Source organism: Crotalus tigris, unplaced genomic scaffold (assembly GCF_016545835.1).
Source record: "Crotalus tigris isolate CLP2741 ecotype Arizona unplaced genomic scaffold, ASM1654583v1 scf7180000018371.15429387391:27106975, whole genome shotgun sequence".
In the NCBI taxonomy this organism is placed as follows: Eukaryota; Metazoa; Chordata; class Lepidosauria; order Squamata; family Viperidae; genus Crotalus; species Crotalus tigris.
Genome location: NW_024096970.1, coordinates 11,771,165 through 11,795,248, shown reverse-complemented (window position 1 = coordinate 11,795,248; position 24,084 = coordinate 11,771,165). Strand labels below are relative to the sequence as shown.

The window sequence follows — 24,084 nt, the reverse complement described above, 5'->3', positions numbered from 1 at the left end:
TTTAGGGGAAAGTGTGAGAGAAGATATGATAATGGTATGTAAAATTATGCAGGATGTGAAAAAAGTTTTGAGGACTGCAGAAACTTTAGCCTATGAGCTAAATGTTATCCACTGCTCTAGAATGAGTGTTATTTGTGTAAAATATAAGATGTTGTTGTTGTTAATTGCGAAGTCGTGTCCGACCGATCGCGACCCCATGGATGTTAGTTACTCTAATAGATTGTAAGGGATTAGATGAAAATGTATGGTCACTATCTGTTCAATGAGTTTGAAGGAACTTACTCATTTGAACCACATTGTAAAAAAGCCAAACTCAAAAGCTTTGAGTGCTACAGCTGCTCTACTCCTATGTCCTCTATCTCAGAAATGATATCAAATTTCTGCAGGCAATTGCATATTCAATACAACTGACTACAAGAGGAAAGCTATTGCAGATATGGCCATTGGCCTCCCTGCAAGGTCAAGTGAACTTATATGGAACTTAGTTTACTTGTTTTCTGATTCATGTGGAAGCCAGTATGAAAAATAAGTATATGAATGCCTGCAGAAATGTCATCATTACAACAAAATGTGGGAGTGAGACAGTTGGGTGTTATGCAATACGCTCATGAAGTGATGGTTTACAGTATATCAACAAAACAATAATCTATGTTACCCTGGTAAATCATCCTGTAATCCTCCAAGGTAGAAATAACTAAATTGCTCTAGGTCCTCATCAGATTTATCTGCATATGAACACTTCTATCTCACAGAAAATTAAGGCCTGTCTTCCTGCCTTTCACTTTATCATCTATAGTATTTAGCTATAGCTATTTAAGGTGGTAACTTTTATCAAGATTCCCTGCTCTAATCGACTTTATTGAAGAGTACAGTAGAACAACAATGATTTTTAAAAGCCCCCTTTTCCCTAACTTTGCTTCCACCACTAAAATTATCACTGGAAGACAAATAAAGGAGTGTGGAGAAAAGCCCCTAAAAGAACTCTGTTATAGTCTTAATTCTCATGCATGTTGGAAAAGTCTTCAGGAACTTGGAGTATTTAAAAACTCATCCTTTTAATAACAATGGACATGTTCCAAGCTAGGTTTGGGTATTATTAACTTTATTCTAACTATTCCACTTGTGATAATTTTCAGAAATCTTTCACCCCATTTTTCCTTCAGAAAAATATGGAGATTAAAAAAAATTGTCTTAATATGTGTATGTATTATCACAGTACATATCTAACATTATAGTGAAATCCCCCCAAAATGCTCCTATTCCAAACTTTCAGATACAATCCAGTAAAATGCAAGCCAATTGATTCTCTAGATCAGTGGTTCTCAACCTTTCTAATGCCATGACCCCATAATACAGTTCCCCATGTTGTGGTGACCCCCAAGTGTGGCCACCAATAAGAGGGAGTAGGACAGCTAGGGTGTGGCCACCAATAAGAGGGAGTAGGACAGCTAGGGAAAAGGGAAAAAATGGCGGACAGCGTGGTTTGGCGACCCCCGTGAAATGGTCATTCGACCCCAAATGGGGTCCTGACCCACAGGTTGAGAACCACTGCTCTAGATCAATTTTAATTAGCCATTTAGGACAGGGATCAAAATATATAATAGTAAGTATCTGGCCCATAGTTGTGAATGTTTTTGGAGAACCTCAGCTCAGATCACCACTACTATTTTGTGAGTCCTGCATATCCTCCAGTTTTATTAAAAACTTGCAAAGTAATTTAAAAATGACATTATATAAACAAGCACCGAGATCTTGAGAAAGTGCACACTCGCAAGATTTCAATCATTCTCACACGTACTTGGGAGAGGGAAGGCGTGCCCAAATATTCCTAAAGTTCATATTTCAAGATTTGTGCCAGCTAAATATTTATATTGAGTGTATTGTTAATTTTATATTGTTCTTTGATTTTTTTCCTTTCTCCTGCAGAGATTAAGCATTATCACATTTTGCATAGGTACTTATGAACTCCACAATAAGTCTGCTGTATATATATGGAGAATGGCTTCCTATGAGCTTGGAGAAATGTTTTATTTCCGCAGTCGTATTGCCCTTACTGGGATTACTGGCAGTTCCTCTTTGGATTGTCTTCTATGTCTACCTATCTGTTGTTATTGTCCTGATCTATGAGATGTCTAGTAAAGCTAAAGAAGAGGCCCAAAGAAGCTATTATTTTATTTTGGGACATCTTTGGGACTTCTTTGGAAGAATATGGCATGGTAAGAAATCTTTATTCTTCTGGGTTTGCTTGTTCTGCGAAAAGGGTCATATTTTGATGTTTATAATTTCCACCAGACATTTCATAAATTCATTGAAATATGAATACTGGGATTGTAGTTCAGATAATTCTGCTTTAAGTTCTGTAATCTATATCTACCTATGTTTAAATATTAAATTTGAATGACTTACTGATTAGATGATCTACTGCATTAACTAGTTTCTACTGTCCTGAGCCACTGCTTCAGCAAAACAGTAATCATTACTAAAAATATTTCTAAAAATATTTGGCACAACATACATCTGGTATTAATTACATGTTATTCAGAAGATCTTTGTCTGGATGCTCTGATTTAATTAAATGAAAATTATGAGGTACTGGCTTGTTTATTTAGAGTAAAAATGTAGGTATTTATATTATCTATACAGTATATGCTTTTTATAAGAAAATACTTATATGAACAGCTTGCTCCTCTGTTGCTGATCAAATGGAAATTTGCAGAATTAATGCAAGTTTTAGATCAGAGGTCTCCAACCCCAAGTCCATGGACTGGCATTGGGCTGCGGCATGGCAGCAACCACGCAAACAAGCGAAGCCCCATCTGTGGGAGGCAGACAGCACATGAAACCATGCCCTCTCCAGTCCACAGAAAAAACTTTCTCCAACGGAACCGTCCCTGGTGCACAGAAAAAACTTTCTCCAACGGAACCGTCCCTAGTGCCCAAAAGATTGTGGGCCACTGCATTAGAGCAAAATATGCATTGGGAGACAAAATACACAGCCAACCACAACACAGAAACAAGTCCTGCCATACATCAAAGGAACATCCAAAATGGCTGCCAGAATACTGCAACCCTAGGAATGATGATAGCTCACAAACCCTCATTTACATTCAGAAAACAGCTGTCTAAAGTCAAAGACAAAATACAGAAGGAAGACAACAGCAACATAGTATACAAAATCAATTGCAACTACTGTAACCAATTCTATGTGGGACAAACAGGAAGGCAATTGAAAATAAGCGTTCATGAATATCAACTAGCAGTTAAATGGCATGACCAAAAATCCCTGACCTCAAACCACATTGTTAAAAAACAACACCAGTTTGATTAGGAAGGACCAAACATCATTGGGCAAGCCAATATACACCACATGAATGTATTGAAGCCTGATAGTCTCACAAAGGAGTAATTAGCAAGTATATTGATTTAGATCCAGCATCTGAATACGTAAGAAACCAGACCATTCAAACAACCAATCAACAAGAGAACCAATCAGCTGCTCAGAATTTAAATATAGCAACAAACGAATAACTAATCACAAGACCAACTGACCACACTGACACACAAGATGTATATAAGCCAGGGGTGTCAAACTCATGGCCCATGGGCCAGATGCGTCCCAAGGAAACCACACCCACCCCATTGCCGGCAATGGGAAAAAGCTCTGATATGCCACGCGATGCAAGTTTGACATGTCTGCTTTAAGCTAAAGAGGAATAGGACAAGAAAATCCTGCTGATGTTGTTCCTTACTCTGGTAACAAAACGTTCAGAAACTAAATTGAAACAAGCTTCGAGAGCAAACCACTGCCAAAATCTAAAACCCAAGCTACAAGTATTTTCTCTTATTTCAAAATGTATTGGGAGATCCTAGTCCTTGAACTGTATCACTATTGCTTTCAGTATATTACATTATCCTATAGTATATTACCGTTCAGTTTCAATATTAACATTAAAGACAATTTCGTTTCTAGATTTTAATCATACAGTGATTTTATAGTTTGTATTAACTTGTTTCCATTAGCAATTGTTTCATAGTTTTATATTATAGTTGGTCCTGCAATCAGCAAGATGTTTAGACTGGATTTGTCACGCAGCTGGCTTCTGTGCCTAAGTAGGAACAACTCTATACTGGTACAAAATCCTTCAAAGTACATAAAAAAGATACACACCACACAATCTAAAAAGTGCACAAAAAATCCCAATAACATACACACTCACACATGCACACACAAACACATGTATCCTATCGCAATGCAGTGCTTTTGTTATTGCTATATCACTTCACAGTGCTTTACAGCCTTCTCTAAACTGTTTATAGAGTCAGCATATTGTCCTCAACAATCTGGGTCCTCAATTTACTGACCTTGGAAGGACAGAAAGCTGAGTCAACCTTGAGCCATTTAGAATCGAATGGCAGTCAGCAGTCAGCAGAAGTAGTCTGCAGTATTGTATTCTAACCACTGCACCACCACGGCTCTTACACACACGCACGCACGCACACACACACACACACACACACACCCCTTTATCCCTAACAAATATAATTAACATTACCATCTTATCACTGTCTCTTAAGATAAAGAATTCTTCATTCTATATCTCACCCCTTGTCTATTAATACATATCAAAATCTTGAATTCTCCTTATTAATCAGCAAAAGTCTAATAATTTCTTATGTATTTTAATAAAATAGAAAATAAAAACAATAGAAGTAGTTAGAGATAGTTATTTGGCAAGTGGAAGTATTTTGGGGCATTAAGCTGCCTGCCTAAAACTCACAGTACACAATTTAATAATTCCATCAGATAATATAATATTGTGCTTATTTTAGTAGGACTAAAGACTACAGTGGTGTAATCATCACTTTGGAACCTCTTGGCATAATAAGGTTTTATGATGCATTTGATTATATGAATGACAATATTCTGTTCTGTTTTGTATTAAAAACAGGTTATGAATTACATGGAGTAGAAAATCTACCAGACGGACCAGGCCTTATTATTTATTATCATGCTGCACTTCCTATAGATTATATTTTCTTTCTAGCAAGGATCTATTCCCTGAAGAACAAACTCTGTTGCTATACAGTGGTTGATCATTTTGTCTTTAAGTTGCCAGGTGATATATATTTTATTTGTATCATTGCTTTTATAGATATATAGTCCGTTGAGGTAGTTCAGGCTGAAAGTATTTTGGGATTTGCTATAAACTTGAATGACTGTTTGAGGATCGTATCACTGGTATTTTCGTCTCACAAGCATATTTTCTCACTGGCTCCAAGTTGCTCTGTTTCACAGAATCTGAAGAAATGCCTGTATACTTGGGCAGGCCTTTAAAATTGTATTGTTGTTGTTGTTGTTATTATTATTTAGCATTATCATTTGTATTTTCTACTTTTACTATGGGGATTTTAATATTGTTTTCGATTCTTCTTGTACATTGCTCTGAGCAGGTTCAGGAGGAAAAGTAATATGAAAATAAAATAAATATTAATACAGGGGAATTTCAATTCAGGAATCGCAACACATCACCCAAAGGGAGCACAATACATACAACAGATCTCTGCAAAGTGATATATTTTCACACCAAGCAAGCAACTGAGGCTATGAAAATGACTTGCTTTGTTATCTTGAAAGAAAGAAGACATCAAATTTGCCTTGATAAAACAATTCAGATGGTGTCAGAATACTCTGAGGTCAATGCTAAGGATCAGGAGTTGGGGTTCCTCACAACCTTGTCCCTGAGAGCTAGGGAATTGCTCCCAAGATATGCTCTTCAGGCACCTTCACTGAAGCCATGTCTTTTGGAGGACTTTCAGCATGCATAGGCCAGTACTGAGTCTTTTCTTGGCTGTCTCTGTCAGCACATAGCAAAGATCTATATACACGTTTACACACATATATAATTATATTATAACACATTATATATTACTATATTTTATTTGGTTATACTTTTCTATAATATAATGGTTTGAAATTTTTAAGGAAGGGGAAATTTCACAACAGATTACCACAACTGAAGAGTTCTACTTTCTAGTCCTTAATATCCTCTAAATCTACATGTTACAGAATTACTTTATAATGCAATCCAGCAAAATAGCTCATGTTATCAGAAACTGAAATATAATACTTGTTGCTATTTATTAATGAATAATAGAATAACAAAATAAAAGGCACTGTTCAAAATGAAAACAATTCAATTTGAAATAAAACAATCCTTGGAGCTTATTTTTTGTAATATTGTAATATTGCATTAATGCTGGCTAGTTAAAAGATGTTGACAATCACTGACAAAGTTAAGAAAATAAATTAGTACTGTTGATTGCTTTATTTCAGAAATGAAGAAAACACCAGCATTTAGTCTTTCAAAAAAAAATTACTTTCTTATTACATTGTTTAGCTTTCTGCTCTCAACAAGATTTCTAATTTTATTTTTTATTTTATTTCTTTCTTTCAGGCTTAAAAATGCTTGGCACGAATCTGAAAATGATAACGGGTTCAAAGGAAGAATGTCTTCATGCCCTGAAGAATGGTGATTGGGTGGCTATTTCACCAGGAGGAACACGAGAAGCCATCTTTAGTGATGAAACCTATAAAATTTTATGGGGTAAACGCACAGGTTTCGCAAAAGTTGCTTTAGAAGCAAGAGTGGTAAGTCCTACCAAATACATAGCAATGATAATGACACATAGACTTATATGCTGATTCATGGTGCTTTACAGAACCCTCTAAGTCAGTGATGGCGAACCTTTTAGAGACCGAGTGCCCAAAACCCAGCCCCACCCTGTCCTGCCAACCTGCTCCACCCCTGTCCTGCCCGCTCCACCCCCGCCCGGCCCACCTGCAGGGCCATTCACCGCCTCCATGGCCCGCCGCAGATCACCCAGGCAGCCCAGCACTGCTGTGCTGGTCACACCCTCTGTCCGCACCCCACAGCATCAACTGTGCATGATAGGGTGCAAGGGCAGAGTCTTGTCTCTGCTGTCTGGCTGCCATGTCCTTGGCTGCGCTGCTCCATACGGGCCACCTCAGGGGCAACTCTCCTCTGTGGGGGGCTGCTGGTGAGAGGGGTGCAGGGGGAAGCAGGGCTGTGGTGACAGGGCCCACAGAGAGGGCTCTGAGTGCCACCTGTGGCACACATGCCATAGGTTCGCCACCCCTGCTCTAAGTGGTTTACAGATTCAACATATTGCCCCAACTATCTGGGTTCTCATTTTACTGATCTTGGAAGGATGGAATGCTGAGTCAACCTTGACTCAGTCAGAACTTAACTCCTGACAGTGGGCAGAGTTAGCCTGCAATGCTGCATTCTAACCTCTGCACTGCCACTCTTGTACATGGACAAATCACACTGTATCTTCCACAACTTCCATCAGATTCCATTTTTATTAATTCCATGACAGTTGTCTTATTATTTAATTTGTAACCCACCTTTATTAATCCTGTGAGGTGTGTTGGGCGCAGAGAGTATGAGTGGTTCAAAGTCATCCATTGGGTTTCATGGCTAAGGTAGAACTTGAATTCACAGTCTCCTGCTTTCTAGCTTAGTGTTTTAACCATTAGACCAAACTATCTTTAGAGTCAGGTGGCATCTAAATCAAATTAATAAATAAATATTCTATAGAATGTGCCTTTCTCATGCATTATCATTCTACTTTTAATGTAGTTCTAACACACAACTCCATCTAAATCACAAATGTTTGGGAGGACGATAAATTATGGTTGGGAAGTTCCCAGTTCAAGTCTACCATCAGCCATGGAAAACCACAAAGTGACTTTGAGTCAATTATTATCTTTCAACAACTCTATCTTATAAGGTTTTTTTCATAGAGAGAATCAAAGGAGGGGATGCTATATATGTAACTTTAGGTTCCTGGCAGGAAGATGAGATGTACAGCTAATAACTTTGTAAATAAAGAACATGAGGAAGCTGTTACAGTAATTAGGAACAAGCTGTATATTTACAATCAAATCACATGTTCTCCAAATTGCCATTTGTTTTAATGAAATATTTTAAATAAATGAAGTTGATATTTGCTTCTTTGCTTCTTTTCCCTAGCCCATAATTCCAATGTTTACAGAGAATAGTCGGGAGGGGTATAGGATACTTGGAAGAATAAGTAAGTTAAACATACTATATATTTTCTAAATTTATAATCTGTTTTTTTTTTTTTGCTAGCTTGACCCACCATCATAACTTTGGTTTTATTCTCTTATGTTTTAAGAATTAATGTATTGATAGACAGATAGCCCTAAGTCCCTCTTTATTTCTTTCTGACATTCCAGATGAAAATAATAATAAAAACAAAAAGAAATGTTTTATATATGCTGTTATATTGTATGCTGAACATAGAATGATACAGAAGGCTGATTTAATAGGTGTCATCAGTGATATAATAAGGTCTAAGATTGATCATTTAGGAGCTACTGTAATTTCACATCACCTTTTAAAATATTTTTATTGAAGGATTTTTTAATGAAGTAGAAACTATGAAAGACAATAAAACTATAAAATCATATAATTTAACTTCAGAATGCTGTTTATCTGAACCTAACCTCGAAAACAGTCTTATATATTTAATATGCAACCTAATTTTCTCATCATATAGAACCACTGAAAGTCTTGTACGAATATGTTCGATGGCCACTAGTTATTTTGTATGGAGGGTTTCCAGTGAAATGGCGTACACATATTGGACAGCCCATACCATATGATCCAAACATAACTGTTGAAGATCTGGTAGAAAAGGTAAACTGATCTTTATGTGAGCATCATGATAGAATTAGCTCATTAAACAAAAGCATTCAGGAGTCAAGATAAATTTACATGTGTGTTTTCTTCTTCTAATAGGTACAAAACACTTTACAGACTTTAATAGAAAAATATCAAAAACAGCCAGGAAGTATAAGAAGAGGTCTGTTGGCACGATTTCATAACAAGAAAAATGAATAATTGCAATGAAAATACTGTATAACAATGACAGCCTTATCCTTATTGTAATTCTACATTTTCATGCATTATTGAACTATTGCTACTCTTCTAAACTTGTAATCAGTTAAAATGAAACCTTTTGATATTATATACACATTTAACTAAATGGGCTCCTGAAACTCATAGTTCAGCTGCTTTTGAAGTCTTCCAGCCAACAATGCTGAAGGAGTTCATTCTCCATGCCTTGGGTGAATAATTTATATGAACTTTTAATCTCACAGCTTCTATGGCAAACATGGGCTTGTTCCACGTGATCTTGGACCCAACACATAAATAGTTGCATATTATATCTTGTCTTTCCCTTGAAGCAGATGAGATATAATCTGAAGATGGGGGACATTGACATTAGTACTTGGCCATAATTGAATCATTATCTTGTTCATGTGCACATTGCTGTCATACCTAATGTCTGCAAGAGTGCTGTACTGGTTAGGAAGTCTTACCTCATGTGCCTGATGGAACAATTGATGTTTCCAAGGTTTACTGAGGATTCTTATGGCAAGTAGAGGGCAGAGGGAATGGCCTTGAAAGACAAAAAGAAGAGCTGCTACCAAGACAATGTTCAGATAAAAGGGTCCTGATCCCATGTCAAGAAAATAACTTGAAAAAATATTTGTTTCATTAAAATGATTTTAAAATTATTAAAAATTGTTAAATAATATTTTCTTTAATTGTAGTATTTTATTGTGATTGTAATATTTATGCTGGGAATTATTTCATTATATTGATATTTTATTATTACTGATAGTAATAATAAATTGCCTGGTGTCTTTGAAGCTGCCAGTGTTTAAATTGTTCAATGAATAAATAAATAGTCAATTTTGTGAGTGGTAATTATTTTTATTATTTTTTTCGTATTAAGGGACATCTTAATTTTAATGTTAGTTCATGATTGTCCTTAAATATTTTTCTACCTGAAATGAAGTGGCATGTGGCACCTGAAGGATCAAAATATAAGTATTAAAGAACAACCAAGTTATTTCACATACAAGATCAGAAAAAAAAATTATCTCGAGGGCACCTGTCTTATTAAGTTTAATTTTAGGACCAGCTACTTGGCATATAAATAAATTTGATGGATGATATATAATTCTAATGCAGTTGTGGCGAACCTATGGCACGGGTGCCAGAGGTGGCAATCGGAGCATTCTCTGTGGGCACACGTGCCATTGGCCCAGTCTTGTGGCCTCCCGCAGCCCCCTCACCAGCAGCCCGCCTGGAGGAGAGTCACCCCCAAGCGTGGCCCATGCGGAGCAGCACAGCCAAGGACATGGCAGCCAGGCAGCGTAGACAAGACTCTGCCCTCATGCCCCATTGTACACAGTTGATGCTGCAGGGCATGGGGAGAGGGCGTGGCCGCCATGGCACTGCTGGGCTGCCTGGGCAATCTGCAGCAGGCCCTGGAGGTGATGAGTGGCTCTACGGGTAGGCAGGATGGGGGCGGGGCAGGGGGTAGAGCAGGGGCGGGGCCAGTTTTTGGGCACTTGGTCTCTAAAAGGTTCACCATCACTGGTCTAATGCATTCCATTACAGTCAGATATTCCTGCTAGATGTTGAAGAACTATCTCAAAAACAGAGATGGCTAAAATCAGGGCCTTTTTTGTCATAGAACGCACAGAAGGGCATTCCGGCAATTTCTTTTTTTTTTTTTTTTTATTAAAAGTTTTATAAGTTTTACAAAAAAGAAAAAAGAATACAAAACAAGAGACAACATATACAAAAAAAATAAAACTAAACAATACATATATATATAAAAAAAAACCCCCCACCCCTCCCAAACCCCCCCCTCCCTTCCCCCCCCCCTGAGCTTCCCAGAGCAGAATATAGGCTTAAAAGTAAAAATAAAAATTAAATTAAGAACTTTATATTTATATATATAAAAAGATTATCTATAATATATATAAAAATAAAACTTATGAAAAAACTATATAATATTTTTGTATACCCAATCTAAATTGTATAAATTTTATCCATTTATCCCAAACAGCAAAAAACTTCTCTTGCGTTTGTTGCTTTAAGAAAGCCGAGATCTTTGCCATTTCCGCCAGATAAGCTACTTTAAGAAACCATTCCTGCAATGTAGGCAAGGATTCCTTCTTCCAATATTGTCCTACTAACAGCCTAGCGGCTGTAATCAAATTTAACATCAATACAACCTCCTTTGTATCACAATCTGTAACAATACCTAACAAAAATAATTGCGGAGTAAATTTTACCCTCCTTCTAAAAATTCTCTGGATATTCCACCATATTTTGATCCAAAATGCTTTTATCTCTCTGCATGACCACCAAATATGATAATAGGAAGCCTCCTTATAACCACATCTCCAACATTTGGGTTGCACGTCAGGGTACATATAAGACATTTTTTGTGGATCAAGGTGCCATCTATAAAACATTTTATAAAAATTCTCCCTTAAGTTCTGTGCTTGTGTAAATTTGACATTTCTCACCCAAATTTTTTCCCAGGTGTCCAATGAGACTGGCTCACCAAAATTCTGCACCCATCTTATCATACAATCTTTAATTAGTTCCGTTTCTGAATCCAATTCAACTAAACCCGCATAAATTCTCTTAATGTGGGTTTGTCTTGAATCCTTCACTTGCTTAATAAGATTTTCATCTTCTCTAAGAAAACCCACCTTACAATCCATCTTCCATCTGTCTAGTAATTGCCTATATTGGAACCAAGAATAAATAAAGTTTTCTTGTGCTAACTCTTCCCGTGATTTTAATTGCCAGTTTTGTCCATCCCATTTAAGTAACTGTCTGTAAGACACCATATCCATTTTAACCCCTCTTTTTATTGCTTCTATCGCATGCCAAGGTATAGCCCATAATGGTACTTTGAAATCACTTTTATAATATTTTCTCCAAATCCTAAGTAAAGAGATTCTTAAGATATGAGATTTAAAAGCCCAATCCATTTTTTTATTGAATATTAAATAGGCATGCCACCCATAAAGTAAGTCCCATCCCTCTAGATAAAGTATCTCAAAGTTTGTCAAATTTATCCAATCACTGATTAGTGTTAAAACCACCGCATCATAATATAATTTCAAATTTGGTACCTTAAGTCCACCCCTCTCACGGAAGTCTTGCATAATTTTAAACTTAACCCTTGGCTTTTTCCCTGCCCAGATAAATTTATTAAGACCCTTCTGCCACTCATTTAAATTAATCTCATTTTTCAAAATTGGTAACATTTGAAACAAAAAAAGAAACTTGGGTATAATATTCATTTTTATCACTTTCCGGCACTTTCTTTGACAGATTTTCAACTTCTGCTACCCCAACAGGGGAATGGCACGTGGTTAGTCCCAGGGCACGACTTGAGCGCTTGTGCCCACCAGACTTGGCTGCTGTCTCCTGCACGGGCTGTGCTAGTTCCTCTGTTGGCTTTCGAAAGCCAATAGGAATTGCCTGGACTTGGTCATTGTCAGCTGTCTCTGCACCACTGAGTGCGTCAAAGGACCTCACTGGCAAATGCTGCACATCAAAGTTGTATGCAGCAGAGGCGAGTTGGCAGGAACTTTGCACCCCTCCCTGCTGCCCAACCACACCGTCTCCTTGTGAGTAAGAGAGGACTGGGGGTGGGAGGTGGTAGGAGCAGTGCTTAATTCTGCATAGAGGCTCAGATCTGGTCTCCGGAAATATTACAGAGCGAGGTGGCACTTTGTGCATGGTCAGAAGCCTCTTCTCTTTTTTTTTCTGGGCTCTCTGATATAGCCATAGCATTTCCTGTAGATTCTGGCTTTAGAAAGAGCTGCAAGGGGAACCCTTGGGTGGAATCTGCTGCATTTGCAGGCGAAACATGGATTAAGTGTTATTGGTTTCAGACAAACCCATTTTCAAGACAGAGGGCTTAAGTGTTGTGTAGCTTTTTAATTTTTAAACAAGTTTATAATCTTCTCATGAACTTTGTTAATAAAAAACTGAACAAACTGTTTATATTATGAAGGCAAAGTTGAATATATATATAACACAATTATTTTGCAAGTCATCATCTTGTCAGTAACATGACTCCAACAATTAAACACATATTTTGAAGGCAGCATATGCACTTGTATTACAGATATCTATTATCTCCCACTGCTAGTCCTTCCAAAAGGAACTCAATATATGTCAGACTATATATGCAAAAGTTGTCTCCTCCTCTATTAAAGTGCAACACATCATTTTCCAAGTAGACAAAAAATAATATTTAATCTTTACTATATCCACCTGCAGTACATAAACACGGGGGAGCTATTCCACAATTTTTCACCCCATGGCAGCCTACTATGCTGTCTTCATGATTAATTTGATAAAAAAGTTCATCATGAACTAAGTCTGATGAAAATAACCAACTATTTTGGCAGGGATGAATTAATAGTATGCATTTTTGGGTTATAGGAGCATCTCATTAACTTGAACCAATGTGATCATATCTTTAAAATGGTATGTACAAGCCATCAATAATGTGGTTGCTAATATAGGTAAGTCCAGCTTATGAGCTGTTTGTATTTAAGAAGATGCTCACAACAAATTCTAGTTTATTTGGTGAATGCCTGAGAGATGCACTACTTCATCTAAGCCAAAAACATATGGAAAAAAAATAAAGGCAATTATGAATTAAACTTGACTCAAATCTTTAAGATGCAGCATTAATAAGAATTAGTAAGAAGGGTGAAATTACAAACCATCTGTATGCAATCTTCGTTTTCATGGAATTTTACTTCAGGAGAAAGATTCAGGAAAGGATCCTCCCATTGACCCAAGTACATTTTATACAAAATTGAAAGAGTCAATTGAAAAAAGATTGCTTGATAGCAAAGACAATGAGTTGGCATATTGGTCTTGGGTACTTGGTCAAAAACATTGGCCTGAAAATGTTAATACTTGACTGACATTTGGAGAAGTGGAAATTAGAAACTCGTCAATCAGACTGCAACTAAATGAAAAAGAAATGATTCATGGATTCCATGAATACATTCTCGAAAAGACATATCCAGAAAAACTGTTGCATTTGATACAGACTCTGAATACCATTCCCATTTCTTCAAGTGAATGTGAACATGGGTTTTTGCAGATGAATCTAATTGCCACCCCAACAAGAGCTTCATTGAAGACTAAGTCAATTTCAGCCCTTTTGTTCATCAAATTTGTCGGACCAACTCTGAGACTTTTCGATCCTTTTCGATCCTTCAGAGGACGACATTCAGTCATAGATACTAACAGCAAAGAAAGGAGTCGAGAAAATTTGCCAGACAAGAATTGGACAAAACTTTGGAATTTACTATGAACATTTGCCTTAAATCAGAGATGTCAAACTGCCAGCCCACGAGCATCATAGCGAAAACCACCCCCACCCCATTGCCGGCAATGGAAAAAAAATCACGATACATCATGACACGTCATGAGTTTGACATCCTTGCCTTAAATACAATAAACTACATTTATGTTAAAAACTGAATATATAATTTTTTAATTATATAAATAAATATATAAATAAAATTATATAAATAAAAGATTAACAAGATGAAAGTTCCAGCACCTTTTATTTTATTTTTTTTTATCAAAAAAGCACTGGCTAAAATTAGTCAAATAGTTAGAGATTTTCTAATGTCATTCAGAACTCTTATCTCCCTTAAATCATCAGATGGAACAGCATAAATTTTTGAACCTGAAGTTCAGGGATGTTCTCCTGATGCTCATCACTTCAGCAATCTCTTCCCCCTTTTTCCTCCATCATTCTATCCAAAGTGACTCAATGGTCTAGCTTGGTCCACATATTACATCATTGAATTTTCATTGTTTATTCTTTACAATTTTTATTAAATATAAAAAAGTAATTTAAAAAATTGAAACTTTCGTTCTCCAAGGTATCTATTAAGTTATTTTATTATTATATATTACATAATATTACTCCAATACAATAAGGTGCCATGATAACTGATTCTTTTTAAAAAAGGAGAACAAAGCTTAGCTTGGGCTGTATCACAGTGTTTCATTACTGTTAACTACTTTCTCACAGAAGGCAGATAGGTGTATTTTTTGTGTTTGAAAGAACACCAAAATAAATATAGAAAATGGGAATTCCAATGCTAGATCAAGAGATTAACTGAGAATGCAAACTAATATAGTTTAAATAATAACAAAGTCCACATCAATTTTTAAATGGCTAAGTGAAACAAACTGAAAATGTTTATTTTAGTTGCCTAGGTAATTTACAGATTATATATGTATCTAATAAGTATGCTGCAAATAACAGAATATTTTAGCACTGAAGTCCTAATATTATAATAGTACTCCTACTATTATCCCTCATTCATCAATTCTCCTGCTTCTAATCAGGCACATCCAAAGCCTCTTTTTTCCTCCAACAAATGAGACCCCTCCCCCCAAAAAATGAGTTTACATACTGTACACAAATACACAATGGAAAATAATGAATATTTAATAATATAATGTAATATGAGTACAAAATGTACAGAAGAATTGAACATACTAAAAAAATGGAGGCAAAGAACAGTGGTTCCCAACTTTTCTTTCATGCAAACAATTATGATATCACTCATTACCAATCCATTCTTGAATTACCAAATTCCAGTCATGAAACGTGAAGTTTCTTTCACAATGATAGTGTCACTGTAAAAATTCACAACACATTACATTTGCAGAATGGCTTTTATGAAACAAATTATACTGTTATTAATAAGGGGTGTGGAAGTCCTAGTGCTCCAGAACTTTGCTGATCCAGAAGAGATGATGTTCTGGGAATGATATATGCTTTCCAGAAGTTAATCTGTTGAAAAGCTTTCTGATATGCATATCATAATGCTTCAATCTGCCTATAACTGTTGCAGCATCCCCATGGTCACATGATCATAGTTCAGATGCTTGGCAACTGATTCACATTTATGATGGTTGTCCTGGGGTCGCGTAATCCCCTTTTGCGACCTTCTGACAAGCAAAGTCAATGGGAAGCCAGATTCACTTAACAGCCATGTTCCTAACTTAACAACTGTAGTGATTCACTTAACAACTGTGGCAAAAAAGGCATAGAATGGGGCAAAGTTCACTTAATATCTGTCTTGCTTAGTAACAGACATAGGTCAAGGACTACCTGTATACCAGTTAACTGCAGAAGAAAAAAAGGGCTTGGAAGAATATCTGATGGACAATGAAGAAAATGAACTGAAGTTAGTGCACCATGAAGGTTGACCGAGTGCTGGACTGTCTCTTTTTTTTCAAAAAGCAATTAGACTTTCTTGTTTGTTTGCTTGCTTTTTAAAAACATTTTGCTTCTTATCCAAGAAGCTTCTGCAGTTCTGACTAGGAAGCTGACAGGAGATCAGTTGTGAGGAAACTGGACAAGGAGAGTAAAAGATAAAATGGCAATTAGCAAAGTTGAACTTATGTGGCCTTTGGCTGATGAAAAGATGCAGATTCCAAGGGGATTCAAGAAGATATTGTTAGTTATGAAAGATAGGCAGTTATGAAATATTCTAAATACAATCTTTGATTAATTCTTTGAAAACATTAGTTGTTGTTGTTGTTAGTTGTGAAGTCGTGTCCGACCCATCGCGACCCCATGGACAACATTCCTCCAGGTCTTCCTGTCCTCTACCATCTTCTGGAGTCCATTTAAGCTCACGCTTACTGCTTCAGTTATTCCATCCAGCCACCTCATTCTCTGTCGTCTCCTTACTTCTATTGCCCTCAATCTTTCCCAGCATCAGGCTCTTCTCCAGTGAGTCCTTCCTTCTCATTAGGTGGCCAAAGTACTGAAGTTTCAACTTAAGGAACTGGCCTTCTAAAGAGCAGTCAGGGTTGATCTCCTTTAGGACTGACCAGTTTGATCACCTTGCAGTCCAAGGGACTTGCAGGAGTCTTCACCAGCACCATAGTTCAAAGGCCTCAATTCTTTTGCACTCAGCCTTTGTTATGGTCCAACTTTCACATCCATACATTGCAACTGGGAAAACCATGTCCTTGACTATAAGCACTTTTGTTGGCAGTGTGATGTCTCTGCTTTTTAGTATGCTGTCTAAATTTAGCATAGCTTTCCTCGCCAGGAGCAAGCATCTTTTAATTTCTTGGCTGCAGTCTCCATCTGCAGTGATCTTGGAGCCCAGAAAAATAAAATCTGACAGAAAAAATTAATAGTAGCTGCATTTGAGGACAGGGACAATGTCCTTTTATCAGAAGGGTTAATATTGCCCAGGGTTACTTAATCTCAGAATGGTACTGCAAAACCTCTTTGAAGACATAACCTGGAGGAAAGAGAAGTGGGAGGACTATAGATCTTCTTTAGAGGAAGAGAGAGAGAAAGAGAGAACTTTTAAGAAGCCATGCTGAAACAAGTAATGAAAAATAAAAGATAAGTTGTTCCTGGGAAAGAAGAAGGCTGTCAGAAAGAAATTCAAAATAACCCCGCCTTGATTCTGTCTGGTGTAAGAAGGGTAGAGGGAAACTCTGATAGGCTTTCAAGATTCTGTTATTGTATCTTGCAACAAGAAATTAGCAATTATTGGGCTCTTTCCTGACATTGGCTACCTTGAAGAGCTGACAGTTTATTAGCATAATTCCATTTGTCTTGTTAACTAGAAAAGTACACCTTTTATGGAAACCAGTATTTTTTATCCTTGTTTCGCTACTAAAGGAAAACAATTGCGAGGGTACATAGAAAGGCTCTTGCAGTCTATATTTTGTCCAATCAATTCTGAAACTCACAAATACATCTTTTTTTCAATGAAAGAAGGGAATGCCTACTCATTCAAGTTTTAGGCTAAATGTGCTTAGTTAAGTAAGATTGTTCCTTGGTTTTTAGCAAATTTTGTTCAAACCAAATATTATTGATTTTGATCCTAATAACTTCTTCTGTTTTCCAGTTTCTCATTATCATATCTAAGTTTTAGCATGAGTCAGTTGTTTAAAAAGTATTTGCTAACGTTTCATCAGAAGGAAGATTTCCACAAAATGCAGCCTTATGTGAAATTTTATCACTACCTGACAGCTGGCTTCCTTCAATATCAGACCTCACTCTTTATGCTCAGGAGTTCCTTCACTAGAGTTCCGTGACTCTCAAGGTTTGGTTCTTTTGTTGTGAGATCAATGATATTGTCCAGCCAGTAACATTACTTGTTGACTATTCCTTATTCATTTAAAAAATGTGCATACTTGAAGTCCCTCAACCATGCAAGTAGAGTTCTGGCTAAAAGAAATATCTTAACCTCAATTCAGGGAGAAAAAGCCAGGCTTACAGCTTACTGGATTGGAAGGTTTGATTATTTGCATCCATGTAGATAATTAATCATAGAATCCTCTATGTCTAGAAGACACTGAAACCTTCAATGCAAGTCATTTATTTCAGGTAAGCCATTTATTATATAGCGAGGCTTTTTATTTTTTCACAAATTACTTTAAAATATGTGGCTATTCAAAATGAGAAGAATTGAATCTAATCTAAGTAATCATTTTTAAAAGGTTCTCTTTCCTTTTCCTATCATATTAAGAATAATAGAAGTGATGTAACTGAAGATAATTGCTTTTCACGTCATTGTATGAAAAGTATGCTCTGATTCATAAAGTAGAAATTTTGTCTTTATCTTTCATAGCTGTCATGAAGAAAAACATCAGCACACACCTTCAAGAAGTGGGAGAAATAATAACATAAAGAAATATTTCTTCTCTGATAGTATCTCTTCTGCCTGCACACCTCTCTCATCAACTCTCATTATCATATTCTTGGCAACCTAAATCAACCTTTTCAAATACAATATGAATTTGATACTTGACATCTATATACCACTAAAACTGTTTGTCTGTTTGTAATCTTCAATTAACCCAAAAAGTGTGTCATAGTGCAAACAATTTTGAATCAAGGTACCTCAAATCCAGCAACTTAAATAATGCATAGAAAATTCAGAATCCATTATTCTTGTGTAATTGAAATGTCAAGGATATTCACACAGAAATGTCAAGGATATTCACACACAAAGTTGTGCCTCCTGCAGCATCATCATAGTTAGCTGTAGTCATCTGATCATGATTTCCAATGCTCTCTGCCTACTTCCCACAAGCAAAGTCAATGAGAAGTCAATCAAAAATTGGAAGTCATTCCTGCTCCCACTGCTTTTTTGTCCATGTAATTCCTTCTGTTTTTCTGTTTGGGTAAGGATGACCCAATGGGTAATGGCTTGTCTAGTATATTATAAAACTAACTGAGTAAAATTTAGAAAGTATTCTTTCCTTGAATTTAAAATGAGTCTGTTCTGCTTTCTATCTTACAATATTGAAATGGTGCAAAAGTTACAGAACCCAATTTATTTCTATTTAACACTTAACTTTACTGAAATAAATGACATTACTTAAGAATAGAATGAGAATGTATCCTCACTTTCATGACGACAATGCACAGCATGAAATGATTAGGAGACATCCTTTACTACAGAGACAGAACTGAGACTGAGTTTCTACTGATGAGAGTTGGACACCCCCTCCCCAGCCCAACTAAGAAATAATCTAGGAACACCCCAACTAAACTGGGTCAACAGCAGCCTGAGGCTAAAACAGCAAACACTTGACACACACAATGAGGAACCAGCTAGCAGCAATCAGGACACAACAATAAAATTAATTAACACCTTTTAGGCAAGAAAAAGGAACTAACAATAGTCACAAACCAGCAAATCAAGAAAGACAAATTTTAACTCACCAATTAGAAATGGTAAGTTTGTTACCAATCAGAAATGACAAGTTTGGAAACCACAAAAGGGTATAAAAACCCCTGTTTAAAGATCACTCTATCTAGCTAGCCGGGGACTCGAGCTGAATTGTCACTCAACGCTGATCCTCGAAATAAAACCTCTTTCTGGTAGCTGGCTTCACGATCTATTTCTTCTGCGCGCACCGTCAAGGGAATCCCGGCTGGAAGAACCGAACGGGGGAGTTCCTCCCAACAATCTGGCGACCCACGAAGGGACTTCCAGCTCACCCAGCCACCGGACCGGGCCCGGAAGAGTCATCACCCAGCTGGCAGCGGACACTTTGATCCGTGGGGAAGCCTCCTCGGACCCTGCCCGGTCGGCATCGGGTAGTAAAGGGAGTTTTTGAGTCTTACGCTCGAACAGCTACCAGGAAAGAGGGTAAGTGCCACCAAATTTAAATCTATTAGGTTAAAGGGTCTGGGGGAACGAAAGGAAGAATGCATGAGTGTGTGTGTGAGGCATCCTCCTCTTAGAATCAGCTGGAGCTCGCTCCCTCCGTGTGCCCTCTAGCCACACCCCGACCTGCTGCTAGCTCCAGTGGAGCCGTGACCGGCGGAATTCGGGAAAGCAAGGGGGGGGCATCGGAGCGTGAGACCTTCTGGTGAGAGAGGAGGACCGAGCGGGCAGAGAAAGAGAACCCTATTCTGGGCAAGCCAGGACCCCTTCTGCCAGTAAATATTAAAGCAGTAGCCCCGAGCGGAGGTGGCCGCTCACCTCCGAGAATCTGTATTGGGGGAAAGAAGTGTCGCAAGGAGACTTCGACTGTATTAGGAGAAAGAAGTCTCGCAAGGAGACTTCGACTGTATTAGGAGAAAGAAGTCTCGCAAGGAGACTTCGACTGTATTGGGAAAGAAGTCTCGCAAGGAGACTTCGACTGTATTAGGAGAAAGAAGTCTCGCAAGGAGACTTCGACTGTATTGGGAAAGAAGTCTCGCAAGGAGACTTCGACTGTACTATGGGAAAGAAGTCTCGCAAGGAGACTTCGACTGTATTAGGAGAAAGAAGTCTCGCAAGGAGACTTCGACTGTGTTGGGAAAGAAGTCTCGCAAGGAGACTTCGACTGTATTAGGAGAAAGAAGTCTCGCAAGGAGACTTCGACTGTATTGGGAAAGAAGTCTCGCAAGGAGACTTCGACTGTTAGTACCCTTTAACATTGAAAGGAAAACCCCGTTATAAAAGAATGGGGAGTTCCAATTCAAGGGCTGAAGTGGGTTTAAAACCCCATTATAAAAGGTTGGGGAGTTCCAATTCAAGGGCCGAAGTGGGTTTCCCAGTTGAGAGCTTGCTCGAAGCCTGGGACAGGAATCAGCTTCCTGTCCAGGCTGGAATGAAGAAGCGATTAGAGGAATTATGTAGGAAATGGGCTTTGCTTAAAGATAACCGCGGGAGACAAATTTGGCCCGAAGGTGGCACCCTAGAAATCAGAACACTAAAAGAACTTAGGTCAAGGATAGAGCCAACCCAACTACCGTACTGGTATTGCTGGGCCGAACTGTCCAGACAGAGGAACCCGACCCAAGTCAACTTGGACCCCCAGCCTCCCTTAGATAACCCTGAACCGACCTTCATGGCCCCCTTGTTGAACAGGCCCATACCCGGGCGACCGAGGGGCCAGACAGGACACATTTTAACCCACACCCCTTTCTCCCCGTCCGATTTGGTTGTTTGGAAAAAGGATACTGCCACCTTTCGTGCGGATCCTCAAACCGTTATAGAGACCATAAAGTCTATTGTAGACACTCACAATTGGATTTTGCTGCTTCTGGTCTTTCCTAGCCGCAGAAAGGATCTGTTTAATTGGCAGAACCTGGACAGCATGGGGGTTGGCCAGAGCACAGAACCTTTTGTTAGGGAAAACGGAGAGAATGTGTGAAAATGAAATGGAATGAGTCAATGAAAGAATTGGATTTGGGCAACTAGCTGGTAAGGCCCTGTAAGCAATGCAAAGTTAGGAAAGAAGTCTCACAAGGAGACTTCGACTGTATAGTGTATGAAAGAAAGATAGACTTTGCTTAGGGCCTTTCTGGGAAACCAATTTGGCTAAATAAAGGTACTTAAAAGGGAAAATAAGAAATAGTGATTCTCTCTCTCTCTCTCTCTCTTCTCTCTCTTCTCTATGCAACCACGTGGTATGTTTAAAATGTGTGCCTTCCCTAACTTGAGTTATCTGAAATTTATGGTGGGAATGACTAGGATGTGTAAAACTAAGACTTCTGTTCTCTTGTCTTTGTGTATATATGTTTGTCAAAGTCTGCGTGAGAGGTAAATGTGACTATTAGCTGTTTCAAATCCAAACGAAAAAGAATTTTAAATTCTGCTAGAAATTATGCTTAAAAATAAGCCACAAAAAGGAAATACCTCACTCTGTTTGTCTGGCCAACAAACAGAGTGAAGAAAAAAAAATATGTTTGTTTGTTTGTTTTTCTCTGTCTCTGTGTACGCTCAAGAACAGCCTTAAGTTACCTGGAGGGATTGTTTTAAGTTTATCAGTTGGAAAAGTTTCACTTGCATTTACTGTATGTGTTTTATCTATCCTTTTCCTGAAAAATGTGTGCCTATCTACAAGAGCATTTTGAAACTCAAGTCTGCTTGTGTGGGGAAATAATTTTTTAAAGTTACTTTTCTTATCCTATCACTTACTGGTGAAACTACTATGAAGCTTTCTGAAACATAAGCATTTCTCAATCTCTAAAATGATGTGGTCTATTTTAGAATAAATGTTCTACCTCTGGAAAGTTGCACACCTTAAAATATTAGGCTTTTAAAATTATTTGGAGTTTTCAGCATTCTCAAGCTGCCTAGCATTTTTTTTTCTCCTCTTCCTTTCAAGTTGCAAGTTCTTGTCCATAATATGTTGCAAATGGTCAAGTTCAAAGGTGAAACATTTCATTTTGTTGTTCCCCATTTGTCTATGTTTAATAACTGCAGTATTAATGCCCTTTTCAAACTGCCTGCAAGCTACCCCTCTTCCAATTCTTTTCCTGTCCTTTGTTCTCCATACCTTTTGTCTGCCTCTCCTGGTAGAGTCAACCCAGAAAGGGCGGGGGAGACCTTGTTCTTGTATCTTTCAGCCCTGAAACCCTCTCCCAAGCCTTTGGAAGCAGAACACACAGACCCAGATGCTGCCTCCATCCATGTGAGCCATGGAATTGAGTTTTGAATCCAGCCATCCACTAAAAAGCCACCATGCAATCTAAGTTGAAAATCTTCCCAAGTCCTACCATTTCCCCAGATGCCTGTGAGAGCTGCAGAAGGAAGGATTCCTGGTGCCATGTGAAGCCTCAGAAGAGAAAATTAAGACTGTGGGGGGAGGGTGGAAACTCATTGTAAACTTTTCTTTCTTGCCCCATTTGTATTGTAACAAGCCAGTTGAATGTATTAATGGAGAGATGGCATTTAGGAATATGTGGCAGAACAAGTGCTGAACACCTTGGACTTCTATCTGGTGGGAGGGAAAATTTATCCAGAATGTTTGTATTGACTATTTTGTAAAAGTAGCTGCATATACATGCACACACACACAGACACCATTCAGAATCACATTTGAGTCTATCCCCTCCACCTACCTTTAGTGAAGTTCCCCAGGCTGATTTTTGCTCTGTTGCACCAAAGCTTTGAGGGATCAACTTCCAACAGATAACAAGGGGGAGGGAACTAGGCCCCCTCAGGTGATTTGCAATTCATATGCCATGACTAAGGAAGCAATAGAAAAAATCCCAAACTTATGCCCTGAATATTTTGCACTGTTGAGCTCAGATTGGGATTCCTAGAACTCATTATGTGCAATTTAAAGAAAATTTAATAGCCTGGCAGTTGGGCATTACCAACCTGGATGCACTGAATTAAGAGCTAAGGCAGGAAACAACCCTTGAAACTGGGCAGCCAGTGGTCATGTACTAAGGAGAACCATGGCTGTGAAGAATTTTGGGGGGTATGCAAACCTGACTGGAAGCTAAAGGTGACATCCAACATTTAAGAGAACTAGCACAAAACATTGGGCACAACCAGTCATCCTGGAACATTTCCTGGCTCTTTTCATGGTTACCAGACTTCCATTGGTTGAAAATTCTTATTGGTAGTATAATCACAGTCATAATAGGTGGAGCCCTCCTTTGTTGCCTATGCCAATTAATTCCCTTAGGGTTAAAATGCCTAAAGATCTGCACAACTCCCATCAGGAGCAAGGGACAAAGCAAGAAAACATCTCTCATGATGTGCCAAATTGATCACCACTACCGTATATATGAACCAGTTGGGCTAATCCCTGATACATCAGTAATAGCTCAAAATGGGGGAATTGATGAGAGTTGGACACCCCCTCCCCAGCCCAACTAAGAAAT

The 24,084-nt window shown here is 38.0% G+C and overlaps 2 protein-coding genes across 9 annotated transcripts in view; one reads left to right on the top strand and one right to left on the bottom strand.

Moving 5' to 3' along the window:
* The window catches only part of LOC120311665 (transmembrane protein 68-like), a 104,217-nt gene that overhangs the window by 41,060 nt on the left and 39,073 nt on the right, over positions 1–24,084 (bottom strand). The window lies entirely within an intron of this gene.
* LOC120311671 (transmembrane protein 68-like) lies at positions 4,641–9,425 on the top strand. The gene is made up of 5 exons (XM_039351432.1): positions 4,641–5,117; positions 6,456–6,649; positions 8,058–8,118; positions 8,608–8,747; positions 8,850–9,425. The coding sequence occupies exons 1-5, from the start codon at positions 4,910–4,912 to the stop codon at positions 8,949–8,951; spliced, it is 705 nt and encodes a 234-aa protein (XP_039207366.1). The 5' UTR covers positions 4,641–4,909; the 3' UTR covers positions 8,952–9,425.